Source organism: Protopterus annectens, chromosome 8.part1 (assembly GCF_019279795.1).
Source record: "Protopterus annectens isolate FY-2018-M chromosome 8.part1, PAN1.0, whole genome shotgun sequence".
Classification (NCBI taxonomy): Eukaryota; Metazoa; Chordata; order Ceratodontiformes; family Protopteridae; genus Protopterus; species Protopterus annectens.
Window position 1 is genome coordinate 499,096,964 of NC_056742.1, and position 22,752 is coordinate 499,119,715.

The 22,752-nt window shown below is 43.4% G+C and overlaps 1 protein-coding gene across 1 annotated transcript in view; it reads left to right on the top strand.

Moving 5' to 3' along the window:
* Positions 1–22,752, top strand: part of LOC122810165 (cadherin-3-like) — a 1,031,939-nt gene that overhangs the window by 926,482 nt on the left and 82,705 nt on the right. Inside the window, exon 14 of the mRNA XM_044081643.1 lies at positions 17,582–17,725. Coding sequence (XP_043937578.1) covers positions 17,582–17,725 — 144 coding nt within the window. The remainder of the gene's footprint in view (positions 1–17,581; positions 17,726–22,752) is intronic.

Genomic DNA, 22,752 nt, shown 5'->3' on the forward strand with positions numbered 1-22,752 from the left:
ATATTTTGGTTCAAGATTTAACTACCCTGAAATGATGTCAGTTAGCAATCTGACTACCAAAATTCACAAAAAACGCAAGGAAAAAGACCATCTAGGTCCAAAACCGACTAAGCTTCTCTGCCAGTCGCCGGTACTCAGTGAGGTGTTTTCGCAGCCCCTGATACCCGCTACTTTTGAGTCACAGGCCTCTACCGGTCTGGTATGCCATGAGATTCGCAAAGTATTGAACCTGCAGATGTCTGTCCCTTGGATAGGTCCGGAGCCTCTGAGCAGGCATCGGCTTCTGAGGGTGTTTTCAGGGCTCAACGGTTTTACATTAAACGGACGCCAGCAACAAAAATAAGGTCAAAAACAACTTTTATGTCTAAAAAAAGATGATCAAAATGGCTGAAGACCTTGTTACCTTGATCAGGGGTTTCCAACCCAACCCCCCCCCCCCCCCCCCTGCTAAGAGGCCTAGGCAAGGCACTGATTATGAATCTTCAGATCAGGTTTCCATTTCTTCTGATTCCTCTTCTGATCAGGAATTTTCTATTCCACCCGATGAGGATTCTGATGGAGGAATCCATCCCATCTGCATCTCCTCCCGAGTATTACCCTTTTGGAGAGACTCTGCATACTTTAAGGGAACATTTTCACTGGGAGAGTCAGGACTTCTCTGAATCAAAAAGGCTTAGGGATTTCCTTCTTCCTCAGCATAGGCCTTTGGCAATACCTCCTGTATTAGACATTGTTGATGTGTTCTTGGAATCAAGCATGGCTCCTGATTCCCTGCCTCCGGCTCCTAGTAAGCCAGACAGATATTACAGGGTTCCTGACTGGCACAAATTTCTTTTCAAAAATCCTGCTGCTGATCCTGAGACTTTCTCAGGGTCCCAAGGGTGTTAAGGCTTCTACAGTCAAAAATCCTACCCCTTCTGATAGAGATTCCAAGGCGCTGGATAGATGGGGTAAGAAGGTTTATACGTCTGCAGCCTTGGCAATCAGGTCTTTAAACTGCCAGTTTCATATGCTTAAATATCAACAGCATGTTATGGGCTTACTGAAACAGAAAATGATTATTTCTGATTGTGTGGAAGAGTTACAGGATTTATTGCATTCAGCAGAGCAGGTTGGCAAGCATAATTTACAATGTTATTTTGATTCCTTGGAGGCCTCTTGTAGGGCCGCCATTACTGAATCTGTGATTAGAAGGCATTCATGCTAAATTGTTGGATGCCTCTTTGCAGCATGATACTCCGGTAATAAGTCAGAAAAGGTTTTAAAGAAAATGGAAGACAAAGCTAAATCTATACAAACTGTAAAAGATTTCTTGCAAGTGCAGCCACCCAGGTTCAGTAGGCACCGGCCTACTAAAAAATGGTCCTATCCTGTGTCCAACAGAGCCACTCAGGGCAAACCCAGGTGCTCAAAAGGCTCCAGATATTAATCACAGGGTACTTACAGGTCAAAGCAATGGGGTGCCTCCACCTCCAAATCTGGAGGAAACAAAGCACAACCCTACAGTAAGCAGTCTCAATGACTGTCCTCTACCATCTCCAAGCACTTGTCTTTTGGCAGACCCCTTGGGGGGGAAACTAGCACTTCATGCTCAAAATTGACAGTTAATTACCCAGGACTAGTGTGTATTAAACATGTTTCATTTCCATACTTTGCCAATTCCAAACAGCTGGCCGGATCTGCCACAAAACCAGTAGGCAGAGGCCCAGAAACAAGTCATGTCCCTTGTGGATATGGGGGCTGTTCAACCGGTACCAGAAAAGGAAAAAGCACAAGGATTTTATTCAAGACTTTTCCTAGTACCCAAAAAAGACAATTCATGGTGTCCAATACTGGACTTATCGATTCTGAACACATTCCTGGACATTCCAAAATTCAGAATGCTGATTTTACAACAGCTACTGCCTATGCTAGGCAAGAATGCTTGGTTAGTAACTCTAGACTTGAGGCATACCTGCATATCCCAATAAGGGAATCGTGCAGAAAGATACCTTCTTCAAAGCAGGTCTTTTGCATTACTAATTCTCTGCACTGTCCTTTGGCTTACCTACTACGCCCAGGGTCTTTACAAAGTTCCTGGCACCAGTAACTGCATTCTGCAGACAAACATTCAAATTTATCCTTATCTGGATGATTCTCATTCAAGCAGAGGACAAGGACACACTTAAACATCTGGTGTTTGTAAAAATGCTTGTAGCATGCCTAGGGTAAACCATAAATGAAAATAAATCACAACTGGTACCCTCTCAAATTACATTCCTGGGTGCAAGCTTGAATACAACTGCCCAGATAGCTTACCTCATGCCAGACAAAGGCAATTGGCAACGTACTTCAAACAAGTGACAACAAAAACCCAGCTATCTGCAAGACCAATTCTGCAGGCTTTGGGGGATCATGGCATCCTGCATTCTACTAATTCCATATGCGAGACTGCATATGAGGAAACTTCAGTGGTACCTAAAAAGTTTATGGAGTCAACATTATCACAGCCTGGAAACAATGATTACTCTCATTCCCTGCCTTACAACAGGAGTTTCTTTGGTGGGCAGAGACATGTCACCAAAACAGGGGACTGTCATTCACTCTACCCCCTGCCACCCAAACCCTAACTACAGACAACAGACTATGCTTGGGGGGCCCACCTGGCAGGGAGATGCATTCAGGGCAAATGGAGCCCAAACCAAATGCAGCTGCATATCAACCAGAAAGAAATGCTAGCTGTTTAGAATGGTTTGACAGCCTTCAAGGACTTCCTTCATCCAGGACAACTACTGATAGACTGACAACACCACAGTCATGTGGTACATAAGCAGGGGGGTACATATTCCTACCCCCCTTTGCAGACTAGCCATGGCCTTGTGGAACACAGCCTTGACTTACCAAATAAATCTTCAAGCTCAATTCCTGCCAGGAAAGCAAAATACTCTGGCAGGCGACCTAAGCAGAAATCTTATGGACCCGCACAAATGGAAACTGGATCCACAAATCTTCAGCATGATCACACAGAAATGGAGGAGTCCAGACATAGCTTTGGGGAGAGGCAAATAGATCTGTCAGTTGGACAAATTCTGCACAAGAACTCATCATAAAGCATGGAAAGTGGATGCTCTATCCTTCAGCTGGAAAAACCTATCAGTCTATGCCTTTCCCCCTCTGCCTCTACTCTCCAAGGTCTTACTAAGTCAGACAGGAAAAACCAAAAATGATACTTATTGCTCCGGACTGGCCTCGCCAGCACTGGTACCCACTTCTAAGGAATGTCACACTTTCCTCTGTGGTACTTGCCTCAAACACCTCATCTACTGTCTCAGCAGAACTAGCAAATTCTGCACACTCGGCTCCAAACTCAATCTTGCAGCATGGCTAATCAACTAAGTCAAACCACATCTCTCAGTAAACCTGTGATGGATGTCATTTTGGAAGTCAGAAGGCCTAGTACTAGAAAATCTTATGCTGATAAATGGAAGAGATTCTGTGCTTGGAACCAAGCACAAGGAATAGACACAGCAAAGCCCAATATTCCTCAGATTTTACAGTACTTAACTGAGATGCTTAACAAGGGCCTATCTTTTTCTTCAGTAAAAATCCATGCCTCTGCCATCTCGGCTCATTACAACACAGAGCCTCCCCTATTTTCTCATCCACTGCTTAAACAACATCTCAGAGGGGCCAAAAATTTAAGGCCTCCCAGGAGAACACCAACTCCTGCATGGGACCTCAGTTTTGTGCTGGAAAAACTCACCCTTGCCTCCTTTTTGAACCAGCAGCTACTGCAGATATAAAATTTCTAGCTTGGAAGACAGCTTTTCTTTTGGCATTCACTTCAGCAAGAAGGGTTTCAGAACTACAGGCTCTCATGGCAGTGGAGCCTTTCAATATATTTTACCCAGACAAGGTGGCCCTCCGGACCAATCCTCCTTTTATGCCTAAGGTGGTATCCAGTGTGGCTCTTAACAAAACTATTCACCTGCCAACAATTTTCCCAAATCCACAGAACAAGGGGGAGCAGATTCTGCATTCATTGGATGTACACAGTCTTAAGATTCTACTTAAACAGGACAAAATCTCAGTCTGAGCAACTACTGGTAGTATTTGCTGCAGGATCAGAGGGGAAGGCTATATCAAAGCAGACTATTTCTAATTGGATAAGCCACTGCATTTGTTTCTGCTGTTTGCACCATGGTAAACCTATGTCCAAGGGGATCTGATCCCTTTTCACCAGAGCTGCCTCTGCAGCTTTTCTCAGAGGGGTCCCAACCAAAGACATTCTAGAAGCTGCTACTTGGAGCTCTGTTCATACGTTCACAAAGCATTATCATTTACCTCTCTTCTCTAAATCCAGGGCAGGCTTTGCCACTGCAGTCCTGCAGGGCCTTATAGCTGCTCCTAATGCTGTTTAGTTCCATCCTCCCATCCATAGCTTTAGGATTCTACCCAAATGTAATGACCAACAGTGAAACACAAAGAACATAGTACAGTTGTGTACACTTACCATAAATGTAGATGTTTGAGTGTAGTCACTGTTGCAGTCCGGGTTACCCACCCGCCATCCCCCATTCTATACCTTCTCTTTCCTTCACTATACTCAAAAGCCTTTGTGGTGTATTTACTTTTAGTTGAAGGTAAATTTTATGATGTTCTTCGTGCATACAGCTGCAGTCATAACAGATGGGTTATCCTGCCGTCAGGTGGGTCCTCAGTCGGCCGAATTCCAAAGTCTAGGTCCGGCGTCAGTTGTCGTCGCTTCTTCCCTGATGTCAGTGCGGCAGGGGTATAAAAGAGGCAGCCAACGCCATTTTCTTCAGTCTTTCTTGCCGCGCGGTGCCCGAAGCAGAAGCAGTTCGCAAGTGCCGGTTGGCCTGCTCCTGAGATTTACAAAAGTATTTCAGCCAAAGTCTTGAAAGCTAAGTACCCCGTTGGGGAAACTTTTCTTGCCTCAGACCGATGTCAGACAAAGTTAATAATTGCATTTCATGTGGGAAGCAAATACCGCATAAGGATTTCCACTCTTTCTGTATACCTTGCTTAGGCCCAGACCACGACGTCTCGGCCTGCCATTTTTGTGCTAGATTCAACAGACGCACTATTAAGCGTCGGGCAGAGTTCGCCCTTCACTTTTTTGGCAAAAAATTGAATTGTCGGATAGTCCGACTCCAGTTTTTAGCAAAAAATGCAAAGATAAGGACAGACATACGAGGTCCGCACCACCTACTGAAACCACGCTAAGGTAGACTACCGGTTCTCCAGTACTCAGCGAGGCACCTACGCAGCCCCTGAGTACCGATGACAATGCATTACGGGTGTCTTCAGTACCCGAGGTTGCAGGCTCCTCTGCACCCATTCCTACTACAGATACCGACGCTACTCCTGGCGGGGAAACTCAGAATTTAGACAGGCCTGCCATTTCTTAAGGGGTCTCCAGGCCTTCCTCCTTCTCTGTTAAAGCCTTCACTAAATCTAAAACTGCCATGAAACCCAAAAGACAGGTTCCTCAGACACCCTCTTAAGGCACCATACCTAAAAAAACAGATGCTTAAAATGGCTGAGTACTTGATTACTCTTATCAGGGGTTCTCAACCCCCCTCTGACAAAAGGCCCAGATTAGAGGAAGACTATCCTTCCTCAGCTCAAGCTTCTTTTACCTCGGAACTATCTGAGGACCAGGATTATGCCTATTCTCCATTCGAAGACTCTCATGCAGAGGAGTCCATTCCCTCGGTCTCCCCCCCTGAGGACTTCTCTTTTGGGGAAACCCTGCATACATTGAGGGAACACTTTCACTGGGAAGGCCAAGATTACTCCGATTCCAAGAAAAGGCTCGGGGAATTTCTTCTGCTCCCCCAGCATAGGCCTCTGGCTATACCTTCTGTTTTAGATATATTGGATGATGTGTACACAGAAGCCAGCCTTAACCCTGATTCTTTGCCTCCAGCTCCTGTTAAACCAGACAGGTATTACTGGGTTCCTGATTCTCACCAGTTCCTATATAAAAGCCATACTGCTGACCCAGAATCTATTTCACAGGGTCCCAAGGGAATTAAGGCCTCTACTGCCAAAAACCCATTACCTTCAGAGAGAGATTCCAGAGCTTTAGAAAGGTGGGGAAAAAGGTGTACACCTCGGCCACTTTAACCATGAGGGCATTAAACTGCCAGTTCCATATGTTAAAGTATCAACAGTTTTTGATATCTCACCTGAAAAGCAAGATGACACAACCAGAACAACCAGATTTAAGAGTTGCAGGATGTGTTGCATGGTGCAGAGCAAGTGGGTAAACATACCTTGCAGTGTGGTTTTGATGCTTTAGAGGCCTCATGTAGAGCTGCTGTTACGGGTTCTGTTATACATAGGCATGCTTGGCTCAAAGAGCAAACCTTACCAGATCATGTCAAAGCTAAATTATTAGATGCACCTCTTCAAAAAGATGTATTGTTTGGTGTTAAAGCTGAGGAGGTGCTAAAGAAAATGGAGGAAAAAGCGGTATCAATGCAAACAGTGAAAGATTTCCTGCAGGTACAGCCTCCACGTTTCAGCAGAAACTGGCCTTCAAAAAATTGGTCCTTTCCAGCCATGGACAGACCTTAAAGGGGCAGATACAGGTGTCCAAGGGGTAGAGGGCAACCCCAAGGATCTTTCAGAGCCAGACAGTGGCAAGCACCAACCCGAAGAGGTGGAGAAAATAGATCACAGTCTTTTAGAAAACAGACACAATGACTCCCCCCTACACCTGCCAAGCAAAACTTTAATGGCAGCACCTTTGGGCGGAAAACTGACATTATTCTCAAAAAATTGGCATATTGTTACAAAAGACAAATGGATTCTGGACATTATAGACAGAGGCTACAGGTTCCAATTTCACACCCTTCCAAAAATGAGGCATGCCAAACCTGCCACAAAATCAAAGGGCAGAGGCACAAAAACAAATTTCAGCTCTCATGGACATGAAAGCAATTCGAGGTACCTGCAAAAGAGCAAGGTCAAGGGTTTTATTCCAGACTATTCCTGGTACCAAGGAAGGACAAAGATTGGAGACCTATCTTAGACCTATCCATCCTAAACACTTTTCTACAGGTGCCAAAATTCAAGATGCTCACATTACAGCAGCTCCTTCCCATGCTGGGCAAGGAGTCTTGGCAGGTAACATTGGACCTCAAGGAGGCATACCTGCATGTCCCTATCAGACAAGATTGCAGAAGATACCTCAGATTTCTTGCAGGTTCAACCCATTACCAATTCTCTGCATTGCCCTTTGGCTTATCTACTGCACCCAGAGTGTTTACGAAATGCCTGGCATCAGTAATCGCCTTCTGCAGACTACAAGGGATACAAATCTACCCATATCTGGACTGCCTGATGCAAGCAGACAGCAAGGACATACTACTGCAGCACCTGGCATTTGTAATAAAACTATTGAACTTCCTGGGATAGTCAACAAAAAGAAATCAAAACTAATACCCTCTCAACAAATAATTTTCCTGGGTGCCAGCTTGGATACAACCGCCCAGATGGCCTACATCACGCCAGACAAGCAAGGGCAGCTGTCTCAATACTTCAGAAAAATGGCAACTTACACCAGACTAACTGCAAGGAAAGTCCTGCAGGCTCTGGGATTTATGGCATCTTGCATCCTACTAATCCCATGTGCAAAGCTGCATATGAGGAAACTTCAATGGTACCTAAAAAACTTATGGTCTCAACACAGCCACAGCTTGGAAGCAATTATACCACTCATTCCATGCCTTCAAAAGGAATTTGTGTTGGGCTCAAGCTTGCCAAAGAAACACAGGTCTTCCTTACTGTGTACCTCAAGCAACTGAAATCATCACAACAGATGCCTCACTACGCCTGGGGAGCACACATGACCGATCAGTGCATTCAGGGAAAATGGACACTAAAAGAGAAGCACCTTCACATCAACCAAAAGGAAATGCTAGCCATGCAAAAGGCTATTATGACCTTCAAAGACCTACTGCATCCAGGCCAGCTATTGATAAGGACAGACAACACCACAGTGATGTGGTACATAAACAAACCGGGGGGAACTCATTCATACCCCCTGTGCAGGCAAACCATGAACCTATGGAACACAGCACTGGAATTGCAAATTCAACTACAAGTGCAATTCCTGTCAGGGAAGGAAAACACACTGGCAGACAACCTAAGCAGAAATATGACCGATCCACACGAATGGAAGTTGCATCCTCAAGTTTTCACAAAGATAACTCGGGCATGGGGACAGCCAGACATAGATCTCTTTGCTACCCACAGAAATTGCCAGTTGAAAAAATTTTGTTCAAGGACCTATCATCTGCAGGCCTGGAAAGTGGACGCACTTTCCTTCAATTGGGCAACATTGACAGTCTATGCCTTCCCGCCTCTTCCTCTGCTGCCCAAAGTTCTATTAAAAGCCAGAGCAGAGAGGCCGAAAATTATTCTCATTGCTCCAGACTGGCCAAAACAACACTGGTATTTGCTCCTGAAGAGCCTGACACATTCCCCACCATGGATCCTACCTCTAGTCCCTCTTCTGTTGTCCCAGCACAACTACAAAACTCTTCACAGCCATCTCAAAACTCTAAATCTAGCTGCATGGAGAATTCCTTGATTTGCCAACAGTTTCTCCTCTCCAAGGAGGTGCAGGATGTCATTCTGGAGGCCAGAAGACCTTCTACTAGAAAGGCCTACTCCGCAAAATGGAAACTATTTTGTGCCCGGAATCAAAAGAAGGGACAGAATCCTTGGGTAATAAATATACCTCAAATTTTACAGTACCTAGCGGAGATGTTAAACAATGGACTTTCCTTCTCCTCCAAGATCCATGCTTCAGCCATTTCTGCTCAATACAACACAGATCCTCCTTTATTCTCTCATCCTCTCAAGGCAGTTCCTCAGAGGAGCAAAGAATATAAAACCCCCAAGGAAACCACCAGTCCCTGCTTGGGACCTCAACTTCGTATTGGAAAAGCTGACCCTTCCTCCCTTCGAGCCAGCTTCTTCATCAGAGTTACAGTACTTGTCATGGAAAACGGCCTTTCTTCTGGCCATCACCTCAGCTTGCAGGGTTTCTGAGCTACAGGCCCTCATGGCTGTGCAACCATTCATCATTCTCCATCAGGACAGAGTTTCCGTATGAACCAACCCTACCTTTATGCCAAAGGTAGTATCCAGTGTAGCATTGAATCCGACTATCCACTTAATTACCTTTTACCCTAATCCACAAACAAAGGGGAAAGACTACTACATTCTTTGGACATTCACAGACAGCTACGTTATTTGGACAGGACAAAGCTGTTCAGGAAATCTGAGCAACTCTGTCCTATGCTGCAGGTGCTCAAGGAAAGGCCATTTCCAAACAGATGGATAGCCCACTGCATACACTTTTGTTACTCATTTCATGGAAAATCTGTGCCTGCATGCATCAGATCCCACTCCACCAGAGCCACAGCTACCTCTGCAGCCTTCCTAAGGGGGGTCCCTACCAAGGATATTTTGGAAGCAGCCACCTGGAGTTCAGTGCACACTTTCTCCAAGCACTATCACCTCCCACTATACTCTAAATCTAGAGCGGGCTTTGCCACAGCAGTCCTGCAGGGCATCCTAACCCCTCCTAGTTCCTCTTAGTGCCTACCACCCTTACTTACCTTTGGGATTCTACCCATCTGTTATGACTGCAGCTGTATACACGAACATAGTACAGTTTTGTACCTACCATAAATGTAGATGTTAGAGTGTTCATACAGCTGCAGTCCAGGTTTCCCTCCCTCCATCCCCTCTTAGGACAGGCCTCATGACAAACACTTTTCTTATAACCTTTTTGGGGTGTTCTTTTATGGTGTATTTGCTTGCAACTACTGTTTTGATTTATCAACATTGCATTTTTGCATAACATTGTTTGCCTTCCTTCTGGGGGCACCTGACATCTGGGGCAAGAAAAACTGAAGAAAATGGCGTCTGCTGCCTCTTTTATACCCCTGCCGCACTGACGTCAGGGAAGAAGTGACAACCGACGCCGGACCTAGACTTTGGAATTCGGCCGACCGAGGACCCGCCTGATGGCAGGATAACCCATCTGTTATGACTGCAGCTGTATGAACAGTCTAACATCTACATTTATGGTAGGTACAAAACTGTACTTTCCTAAGATGCATGTATATATTTACAGTTTGTGTGTGTGTGTGTGTGTGTGTGTGTATATATATATATATATATATATATATATATATATATATATATATATATATATATATATATATATATATATATATATATATATATATATACTTGCTCCCCATTTGGGGGGCAACTGACATCTGGGGCAAGAAAAACTGATTTAAAATGGCATTTGCTGCATGTTTTATACCCCTGATGACCTGACGTCATGGAAGAGGAGATGGCAACTGACGCAGGACCCAAGACTTTATTTATTCAGGCCGAATGAGGACAGCCTGCCAGCAGATTACCCAAATGTAATGACTGCAACAGTGAATACACTCTAACATCTACTATTATGGTAAGTGTACACAACTGTACTTTCTGTACACACCTTCAAGCATTACCACTTACCTCTACATCCAGAGCTGGATTTGCCACAGCAGTCTTACAAGGCCTGCTAGCCAGCTCTAATGCTTCTTGACTGCCTCCACCCTTCCTCAGCTTTGGGAATCAACCCAAGTGTGATGACTGCAACAATGAAACACGAACAACATGGTATAGTTGTGTAGACTTACCATAAATGTAGATGTTCAACTGTATTCACTGTTGCAGTCCTGGTTACCCTCTTTCCAGCCCCCTGACTCTTTCTATACTTTCTACCTATCCTCTTTTTGGCCATATCTTATGGCAGTGGTATTTACTTTTTACTGGAGATGTTCCACACCATGTAATTGCTTCCTTTTTTGGGGGCTCCTGACATCTGGGGCAAGAAAAACTGATGTAATGACATCAGCTGCATGTTTTACCCCTGATGATCTGGCGTCCTGGAAGAGGCGACAGCATCCGACTCAGAAATCCCAAGACTCTGGTATTCAGGCCGACTGAGGACTACCTGTAGGCAGATAACCCTAAGTGTGATGACTGCAACTGTGAATACATTCGAACATGTGCATTTATGGTAAGTGTACACGACTGTACTTTTCATGCCCAGATCAAATCAGACACGTCCCCTTTAGTCTGCAGAGGAGTTCCACAGTCACTTTCCCTGTTTCTCAATCTCTTCGCAGAACTAAACTTATCGGCACAGTGTGGCTGAAATTTTATATACAGAGATGCCTCATCCCTTTTTGCAGCAGACCCAATTCCCACACTTCTGAATGTCTTGCTAAATACTAAAGCAGCCACATCCATTCTTGTGTAATGGACCATGCTATTTAACAGTATGGAATTCCTACTGAGGACTCTACTTCATGTACTTGGGAATCTGGTCAGAGCAAAACAGAGGCTTCCAATTCTACCTCAGAAAAACAAAATGAGATTGATTCCCTCTCTTGGGCTCTCCCCCTCCTTCCCACTCAGAAGGCATAAAGTGTTTTACTTGCTCAACTAGAATATAGCTCAACACTTGTAGTCGCTGCCCCCAAGACCTTAACTCATTAAACATATGCTGACTGTTAGCCCACCAAAACAGAACACCAGTGGAACATGCCCTGCAAGGCAAGCTGGCTGCTAATAATGCACAAGTGGTACCTTACTAGTAGTAACAGTGAAACTCGCCACCTCACCAAAAAGTCCACAGCCTACAGTCCCACGATCCCTTTCACAAGACTTCCCCTCCCTGTGTCTACCACAAAACAGCGTAGACCACGGGTACCCAGTAATGCAGCCCTCCATCAAATGTTCACTTTTCCTATGAATTAAGTTGAGATCACCTCTCATGTCGAATATTCTGGCTTAGGATTCTTGGCTTCCCCTTCTGTTCCTCCTGTCAGCTTCATCCCTTTCTCCTATCTCTGCCTTCTAGATAGTTGCATTCAAACCACTATATGTAACACTGTACATTCTGCTTAGTCTGTAGATGCAAAATTCAAGCTGCAAATTTCCCACCAAAATAACCACAGAATAAAAGTACTGGGAACTGTTCAGCTTAAAATAGAGATTAAGATGAAAAATATTACTCCGTATTCTATCAGTTTATACTGCTAGGCTGTTTAATGAATCTTTATGTATATAGTAAGAATTGATGCAGACACTAAACAGTGTTTCCTGTATAAAATTTCAGTAAACAATTTTATACCAATTGATTTTTTTTCTTTTGTAGTCTCTCTAGTGATGTCTAACCTCTCTCCTCACTGAACCTGAAAACTGTCCATGGTGATCAGTGTTAAACCCAGATTAACAAATGAAAGTGTTTATTTGTTTAAATCTTTGGGAATTCCCATTTTTGAAAATTTATGGAGGGAGAAAACATCTTTTTTTTATCCTCCTTAAGCAGGCTGCACGCAATGCCATTTGCACTTCCAGAAGTTCTGTGCTAGACTATCACTAGGGAACAGGTCCTCCGTGATCTCAAAGTGCAATTGCCTTCTAAATAGCATGAAACATGACCTATCAGGCACTCTGGAATCACTTTAACCATAGCCTCCAATCAAGCTTCGTGACTTTTAAAACAGAGCACATCATCAGCCATCCTCTACACAATGGTGGGCCACACGGCTTTGCATATGAAAACCAGTGAGACTTATGGAAATGAATCACATGATCACTGACGAAGCCCCTGGACACTGGACCCATCCTAGTTTGGTTTCATCAAGGGCAGGTCATGCCTACTCAACCTGGAGCACATCTACAGTAGTGATGAAATCCTATGTTAAACTTCTAAAAGGTATGGCATCTAGGTCAAAGGTCATCCCACTGTTTGGAATTCATCAGGCATATCTAGTGCAATGCCCTTTTGGTATGTACTTAACCAGGAAATCCAACAATTGGAACAGCCACAAAGGTTTCTCAATAAAAATAGACAATAAATTGGTCACACAGATAAAGCAACTGATAAAATACAACAAAAACCTAGCCAAGCTATATGACCTGAATGTCCATGACTTTTTACTTTTTCAGCCTTAAGACCTCATTAGCACAGCATTAGCGGACTGTTTGGCTATAGTTTAGAAACACAAATTGGTTTGTGTGACCTTTTTGCTGTTTGGTTTGAATGTTGGGATATTTTGCAGACACCTTAGTGTTTATGGATTTCAGCCTGGTTTAAAGACTGTTTCTAAACTGTAGCCAAGCAGGCAACTTATGCTGTGCTGACAAGGTCATATGAAGGCTTAAACATGCATGGCCCACAGCGAGTAGGCAAGACCATTAGGAGGTTGAAAGACAGGATATCAGAACATGCTAGATCCATTAGAAAGAATGACATGCATAATAGGTTCATAGGTTTATACTAGGCTATCTGCCCTAAGGCATTTATAAGCCTAGCCCAAAGTTTTGTGGCTTACGCCACCCCTTATGTTAAAAAAAATACTGTGCCCATTAGTTTGTTGTGCCTCTGTCCAGCAGTGACACAGAGATGATTCCCAGGGTAAACCTACGATCTCCCATCCACCGGTCAAGATTTCTCTTGAACAGAGCCAGCGAGGTGCTCTGCCTCACATGGACCGGGATTTTATTCCACAGCATAGGGAGTCTCTGGGTGACAAATCTATCCCTCCAGCATGTCCTATTTATATCCGTGCTAAGGTTTAAGTCACTTGCTCTAGTGGATCTGGTAGATTTGGATTTTTTGAGGTGGAGCATGTCCATTAATTCCGGATTGGACATGGCCTTGTATGTCAGGCACAGGTCACCTCTGAGCAGGCGGTATGCGACTGAATAGAGCTGGAGTTTCTTCAGTCTGGCAGCATGACAGATTTTGGAGTCCCTTTATCCTTTTGGTGAGGAACTTTTGGGGTATCTCCAATTGCTGCAGGTGTCGGGTGAGATGCATCCCGAATGGGGCATTGTACTCTATCATTGGTGTGATAAGTGAAGAGTACAGGGGAACAATGACCTCACTTGATCTGGATGTGAATCCCTTCATGATCAGGTGGGCAATGTAGAAGGTCTTTCTAACCACTTTAGCAATGTGAGTGTCAAAAGAAAGGCCACTGTCAACCTGGGTCCCCAGGTCCCTGATAACCTCTTCTGTGCTTAATGGATTGCCACCTATATGGTAGCTTGGGGTTACCTTGTTTTTCCCGAAGGGTATGACTATACATTTTTTGGCATTTAACTTCAGGGCATGGCTCTGGCACCAGTTATCAGTTTCCGTGAGACCCCTCTGAAGGATATCTGTCTCCGATGTACTTTCCACTATGGCGCCCAGTTTGCAGTCATCTGCAAACTGTCAGCCATAGTCCTCCTATGTTTGCCTGTACTTCTGAGAAGTAGATGCCAAACAACATAATGCGTTATATTTACACAGTACTACATGTTCCAATTTCAACAAATTCTTGTTTTTTGTGGTAGGACGGATTTCTGAGTTTGATAGTTGTGGGGGACACGGTGAACAAAGTGGGTGCCCTAGAAACAGAATGGCAATTAAGACTTAATGCATTGAAATCTCCTGGGCTTAATGATGGTGCGTCTTTAAAACCCCCTTTTGAAGTTGAAATCTCAACAAATTTAATGTAATTTTAATTGTCAAAGCTGGTTGCAAACACCACACAACGACAATTCCACTATGTTTTTTATGTTTATATTTGTTTATGCATCATCAATTATTACCGTTTTTATATATATATTTTACATATATATATATATATATATATATATATATATATATATATATATATATATATACACACATTTTTTGTGTTCTTGGTGTGATTATATATGAAGTAGTTTGATTTTACTGGGTGGGGCATTTTGTTTTTAACCTATGGCTGTGGGTTAAGTGCAATAAATTCATGGCATTGTGATGTATCAAACGACTCTGAAGAAGCCAGTTGTACCGGTGAAAGTGCTAAGTCGTTCATTTCATTGAGCATTAAAAGTGGTTAACTTCACCGTTCGTGGAGTGTCCTCTGTGGTTCTTACCGTTTTATTTTTACGTTTTGTGCCCAGAGTGGGTTTTTGTGTTTGCTACTAGGCGAGTGGGGTTTCTTTGTTGGCTTGAATGTATAGTCATGGACATTCAGAGGCCATGTAATGGAAACACTTGATGTCCTTAGGGGGTCATTTGCATGTGTCCCATGGGCTTCTATTGCAGGAGTTTTGGGGCATCAACACTGTGAAAACTCTAGCTTGGCTAGGTTTTTGTTGCATTTTTCACTAAAAATTACAGGGTGCAAGTAACCAGTCCTGTTCAGGCCACCTTAAGAAGCCTGTCCCTGTATTCTGTCTTCAGGCTGTTTGTGTTTGCCATGTTGGACCCCTGTGATGGATGACCTGCATAGCCGCTAAACAAACAGCACCAGAATAATTACCCATTCTAAAAACTTAACCTTGCCTTGTAATGTAAATAGGGCCCACTGGAGAGACTAGTATGTATCCCAGAGAATGCCTTTTGTTTGAACACACTTCCCATTCATGTAAAGTGAAGTTCCTCCATAACCCAATTTAAGTAACGTGTACAGTTGGATGGGGAACAGGAAATCCATCCCTCTTTTGGAATCCACGTCTCTAATGAACACAGGCATCCTGTAAATGTACTCAGGTTTAAGCATCCCATGCAGATTGACCGCTTCCTCCCTAACCCAATTTAAGTAACTTCGACAGTTGGATGGGGAACAGGAAATTCATCCCTGTTTTGGAATCAATGTCTCTAATGAACACAAGCAGCCTGTAAATGTACTCTGGTTTAACAATTTCCCATAATGCAGTTTGACTGCAGAAGCAGAGGAGCTTTCAGGAGGGTCTATATTACGTGATCGAATGGTAAAATAGTTGAACACGGAATAGCTGACCCATAGCAGTCGAACTGCCACAATGTCAAACTGTTCAATGGAGATCTCTAAGTGCAATCTAGCAGTTGGTATATTTAAGTAGTGGGGGGTGTGGGGGATGCTGCATAGAGCATTTAAATGGTTTGGGTGTTTTTTTTTATTTTCCGTTCGACATTGTGGCAGTTCGATTTTTACTGGTCTTCTATTTGACCATTCGGTAACATAATATAGATCACTTTCAGGAGTCCTGCTTATTCTAACTTTTGAATGATTTTGGTTTCTTTGCCTGATGCTGCTTTCTTGAGTAGTTCAGGCATACTTCATTCAGCAAAACGTTTTCATTATTCATTTCCAGCTCTGTTTCGAGCCATTTGCTGCTCTTGTGTTGAGCGTCAGCGTCATTTAATCGGTGCTTATTTTTGAATGAATTCTTGGTCTGCAAGAAGACTGTCTGCATGCAGGTGCAAGGCTGCATCTTTTATCTTTAAAGGTTTAGAATGTCTTGGGCAACATGGCATGGAGTCTAACGTTGACCTAGTAGGAAGTGAGAAGATCAAATTGAAAAGGGAAGATGGTTCAAGTAGCGGTGCTAGTGTCAAGGGCGACTTTACATCTGGACTCTTATCAGTATATGGTCAAGGGCGACTTTACATCTGGACTCTTATCAGTATATGGTCAAGGGCGACTTTACATCTGGACTCTTATCAGTATATGGCTTGTTTTGTATGTTGGATTTTTTGAACAAAACTGGGAATCGTTCCAGAAATGTGTAAATACTTACATGGACATCTGCTTGTTAGAGGCAAAAGTAGTTTGTATAATGTTCCCTTTCAGCTACTTTGAGTTTACATTTTTGCAGTAGACAGCATTTACCTTATTTGCTAGAGGTAGATGTAGGCACAGCTGGCGTAGTCAGCCTTTCTGAAGCTGCTGTTCAATTGCTTGTTTGTGGCAGTGTGTGTTCTATTTGTCAATATGCTTTGTGTGCTAAACTATAAAAGCTTGAGGCTAATTATTAAATGGTGTAAATGTAATTGCACTGAGCTGGCAATAATTAACTTTTTGTATTCACTCTGATATACTGGGGGGGGGGGCTACTGCCAAAATCTTGTGTGGCTGGAAACTATTTCCTTTCCAGCATCTTTGCTGCATGTGTACGGAAACTGTACATGGAGCAGAGCAAAATGTGATAAGTTGATTTGGAGTGTGTTCAGTAAATGTGACCTTGGAACACCAGGCTGGTCTGGCTGGTGGCAGTGTGGTGTCATAGAAGCAGGAACTGAGAGGGTATTGGCTTTTCTGGAAAACCACTATACAAATTAAGATTCAGTTGCTATATGGGTAAGACAACACTACAAGGCACTGAGATGAGAAGATGGAGGATTGGATTCCTGGGAACTTATTGATCATTCTGATGTCCCGCTATATTGTGTGTAGTCATCTGGACTTGGCAACTATTGGTCACTACCCAAGGTAGCAGTACTCATTTGCCATAACCCAAGTCTGACCCGTGATGGTCTGTAACATGTACTGATTTTGAGAGAAGCTCTAACTTCTGAAAAAAATGATTGTCTGTCGAATGCATACATTTTATTTTTAATCTTAGTTGCATCAGATGGTAACAACGAATCATAGAACATTGTGCTGTAATTGTTTTAGGTTTTTATTTCTGTATGGACACGTGATATTAAGGTGGTAAATGTTTCTTCCTCTTTAAGGACTTCGATCTGAGTCAGCTGCACAGAGGCCTGGATGCTCGGCCAGAAATTACTCGTAATGATGTTGTCCCAACTCTTATGCCAGCCCCGCAGTATCGCCCACGTCCAGCTAATCCTGATGAGATTGGAAACTTCATAGATGAGGTAAGAGTATATAACTTATTAATTTTAAGAGCAATGTGGTTTAGTGCAAGTTTGATTACATTTGTAAATTCTTTTGACTGTTTAATACAGATGTAGAGTTAAATGTGCAGAAATAGTCTGGGTTAAAGGGTTTTCCTTGACACCCATGATTTTAATTAACTCCATTTCTTGGTCTGACATTTAAGTATATTTAATGTACCTTGGAAGAGTGTTCTTCAAAACCCGAAGTAGTAATTTATATGGGTGAAATATTTACATTTGGTAGATGTGTAGAGTGCAGCAGTAGTGACAGTCTAGTTTGGTTTCTAAGCAGACCCTTTGTAGAGGCCCTCAAACTGTATAACCTGTTAAATCTGTAATAAGACTTGTTGGTAAACTGCAGGTAGGAATGTAAGAGCCACCTGGACTTCCATTCATACTTTTCCAGGCACTACAAGCTGGATATCCAGTCCAGAAAGGGCTGTACCTGTCTCGCTGGTTAGATCATATTGTAGGTGTGCAGTGCACAGTCCTTTACAGCATCCTCCATGTAATGGTCTTAGCTGAAGACTGCATTCCTGCCCATTCATAGGGTCATTTACCTTCAGCTAATATCCATATTGTCATTTCTGCAGCAGTGCTGCTGTATTTGAGCATCTACTTCTGTGGTAATGGTCACATTTTGTACATGGTGAAGTGTTCAGGGACTGCGCATCAGCTTAAATGTCGGCTGTGATGTGTTGCTGTTCTGGCTGCCAACCATGTAACCACCAGTCAAAGCGGGGGGGGGGGGGGTATCAAGTTCATCGATTCATAGGTAGGTACTACTCTATCAGTCCTGGGGCCTATATAAGCCTAGCCAAAAAGGTTCCCTGGCTTTTTCCACCCAAGAAAAAGGAGCCATAATCATGAGTTGATTGTGCCATGACTGGCACTTTGGCAGTGAGGTCATCTGTCTAACCTGAATCGCCACAGGTTCACTGTGCGCCCTCAGCTTGTAGACATCGTCAGGGTAGAGGCTGTGGAAAAATGGGTACATCTGGCCAAAAATCTGAACAGCTAAGTAGCATGACATTTGCATACTAGATAACCCCAGGTAAGCAATTAGAAATAAGTTCTAAAAAAGTAACTGACAATCCTAAATGTAAGAGATCATGTTTTTTATTCAGATTTAGCTAGTAAAAGTAACTGATATAACCGTACATTTTAGTAATGTCTCCAGCTGTCTGTATTAAAACTGCTACTGCTTTTCCTTTGGTCAGACTCCCTGCATTACAAAGAGAATGAAAGCAGAGTCTGTCGTTTGTATTTGTTAAAAAAAAAACACTGCAAGTACCAAGAGTAAGTGAAATTGGGACATTGTCCTGCAGTGTTTTGCTGCCTGAAATGTATAGCATAAGCCCAGGCTACTGGGATGGATCATCTGATAAGAACATGCAACAACCTGGTATACTTTCCTCAGGTGTTGTGCTGTCAAGGGGGGCTGCCAAAAGTGACCTCAGTCCTCATTCTACTGTCTCAACTGCTGTCAAGTCCTGACACTAAATCTTCCACCATCCACAGAGCAAGCATTAAACTTGTACCAAACTGTCCAGTTTCACTGTAAATGTCAGCTTACTAATCAAACTGCTGATTGTGCAAACAAGGACTGTTGCAATCTACTTGAGCTAACCAGCTTTCCAAGTTCTTGCTTTACCATCACCTAGCTTAGAATTTTCTGTTTTTTCACTTACAGGTATGGTACCTTCCCACAATAAACTTGTTTCATTTATTCCCTTGTTAGAACTATAACTAGTCTGTCATGTCATGGACCTTTACATCAACAGTACAGAGGCATGCGTAACTGTATACTAATGTCCCTGACCCTCACCCCCAAAAAGCTATCCACATTCAAAGGGGTCAAATATCAAGACCAAATACAGAGGCAGAAGTCTTAATCAGCAAGTCCACCTGCTGCCTCATAACCTGAAAACTTAATCTGGAGAACATTAATTTGCCATAGAAAGGCTTCAGAAGTATTTAACCAAAAAAATGTTAAAGTAACTGCACCCTCATATGCTGCAACCTTTGACCAGAGCTACCAATAACTGATAGGGCCCAAAATATTGTGCCATAGTCTACTACCCACATGTTTGTGTTTCACTGTTGCAGTCATTACATTTGGGTTATCTGCTTGCAGGTAGCCCTCATTCGGCCTGATTTAACAAAGTCTTGGGTCCTGCGTTGGTTGCGGTCTCTTCCGTGATGTCAGGTTGTTGGGGGTATAAAACATGTAGCCAACATCATTACATCAGTCTTTCTTGCCGTGTGGTGCCTGACGCAGAAGCAGATGTTTGTGTTTCACTGTTGCAGTCATTACACTTGGGGTTATCCTGCTGGCAGGCTACCCGCAGTCGGCCTGAATTCCAAAGTCTAGGTCCGGCATGGTCGGCCGACTCCTGAAATTTTCATTTGAGTTTCAGAACTGAAGTCTTAAACTAAAAGCTAAGTACCCTGTTGGGAAAACTTTTTCTTGCTCTAAACCAATGTCAGTAAAAGTAAATTGCATTTCTTGTGGAAAGCAAATACCTCAAAAATTTTCATTCGTTCTGTATTCCTTGCCTAGGCCCTGACCATGACGTACCTCGCTGTCTGTTTCGTGCCTCATTTAAACCACGAACTATCCGTTGGTATATTTGCGCTTCTAAATTTTTTGGTGCCCAGTTAATTACCCTGATATGTCTTCGGTAAGCCATCCAACTACCGAAATTCCAAAGAAGTGCAAGATGAAGACACAGGCCGCCCAGTTTGCCGGTACTCAAGTGAGGCACTTTTGCAGTCCCTGATACCCGCTACTTCAGATTCGCAGGCCTCTACTAAGACCCATTCGGAGTCCGGTATGCTGCGAGATGCTAACTGTGGAACCTGCGGATGTGTCTACCTTGCATGGGTCCGGAGCCACTGTGCAGGCACTGGCTTCTGAGTGTGTATTCAGGCCCACTGACTTGCATATTAAACCGGCGCCATCTTCTTCAAGGCCTAAAACATTAACTATGCCTAGAAAACTGACGCCCAGACCGCATCGTCAGGCCTCTGTGCCTAAAGAACAAATAAGAATGGCTGAAGACCTTATTACTTTAATCGGGGGAAGCCAACCTTCCCCCTCTAAGAGAACTAGGACTGAGTTTGATTATGATACTTCTGACCAGGATTCTGAAATTTGTTTCCTCTGATGACCAGGATTTACCCTCATCTACCTATGAGGATTCTGACGCTGAGGACTCTATTCCCACTTCTTCACCCCCAGAGGATTTCTCTTTTGGTGAATCCTTGCATACTCTCAGGGAGCTTTTTCACTGGGAAAGTCAGGATTTCTCTGATTCTAAAAAGAGGCTTAGGGATTTCTTTCTCCTGCCCCAGCACAGGCCTTTAACTATACCTCCTGTACTGGACATTGTTGATGCCTTTTCGGAATCTAGCTTGGCCCCTGACTCTCTTCTTCCTGCTTCCAGAAAGCCTGATGGATATTACAGGGTTCCTGACTCTCAAGTTCCTTTTCAAAAATCCTACTGCGGATCCTGAAACCATTTCACATGGACCCAAGGGCATTAAAGCTACTACTGCCAAAAATCCTACCCCCTCTGATAGAGACTCCAGGGTGCTGGATAGATGGGGTAAGAAGGTATACACATTAATGTTGGCCATTAGGGCCTTGAATTGCCAATTTCATATGTTAAAGTATCAGCTGCATATTATTGGGATTGCTTAAACAGAAAATGACTCTGTGCTGAAAATAAGGATTTACAGGATTTTATGCATTCTGCTGAACAAGTTGGTAAACATACATTGCAATGCGGTTTTGATTCACTAGAGGCATCTTGCAGGGCTGCGGTAACTGGGTCTGTACTTTAGAAGGCATGCTTGGCTTAAGGAGCAATCTTTGCCAGATCATGTTAAAGCAAAATTACTGGATGCTCCCTTTAATCAGGGCCACCTGTTTGGCAACAAGGCAGAAGAAGTTCTTAAAAAGATGGAGGAAAAAGCTAAATCTATGCAAACTGTTAGACTTTTTACAAGTACAACCTCCAAGATTTAGTAGACATTGGCCTTCTAAGAATTGGTGCTTTCCTGCCTCTTCCAGACCTTCAGTCCAGATCCAGCAGAGCACCCTGGCTTCAGTCCCAGGGGACACACAGGACTAAGCAGTGGGGGGGGCCTCCACTTCCAAATTTGTGAGTAATAAAACTCCCCCCTATGGTAAACTGTCTCAATGACGTCTGTTTAAAACTTCCAAGCACTTCTCAACTGACTGCCCCTTTGGGGGGGAAAGACTGCACTTCATGCAAAAAACTGGGGACTCATTACTCAGGACAAATGGGTTTTTAATAGTGTCCCAAGGATACAGATTTCACTTCCACACCACCAACTCCAAGCGGTTGGCTGGATCTAACTAAAAAGCAGTGGGAAGAGGCCCAAAAGCTAGATGTTCATTGTTTCACTGTTGAAGTCATTACACTTGGGTTATCCTGCTGGCAGGCTACCCGCAGTCTGCCTGAATTACAAAGTCCTGGTCTGGCGTCGGTTGCTGTCGTCTCTTCCCTGACGTCAGTGTGCCAGGGGTATAAAAGATGCAGCCGACTCAATTTTCTTCAGTCTTTCTTGCCATGCAGTGCCAGAAGCAAAAGCAGTTCGCAAGTGCTGGTCGGCCGACTCCTGAGATTTTCAAAATCGAATTTCAGATCTGAAGTCTTCATTAAAGCTAAGTAACCCGTTGGGGAAACTTTTTTTCTTGCTCCAGAGCAATGTCAGAAAAAGTTAACCATTGTATTTCTTGTGGGAAGCAAATACCTCAAAGATTTTCATTCTTACTGTATTCCTTGCCTAGGCCCTGACCACAACATTGCTAGCTGTCAGTTCTGTGCTAGATTTAATCAACTCACTATTAAGCATCTGTACGACTTTGCCTTTCATTACTTTGGCCGAAAATTCAATTATATAATGCCGTCGGAACAGCCGATGACCAGAGTTTACAAAAAGCACAAAGAGGAGGACAAGAATCTGAGGTCCAA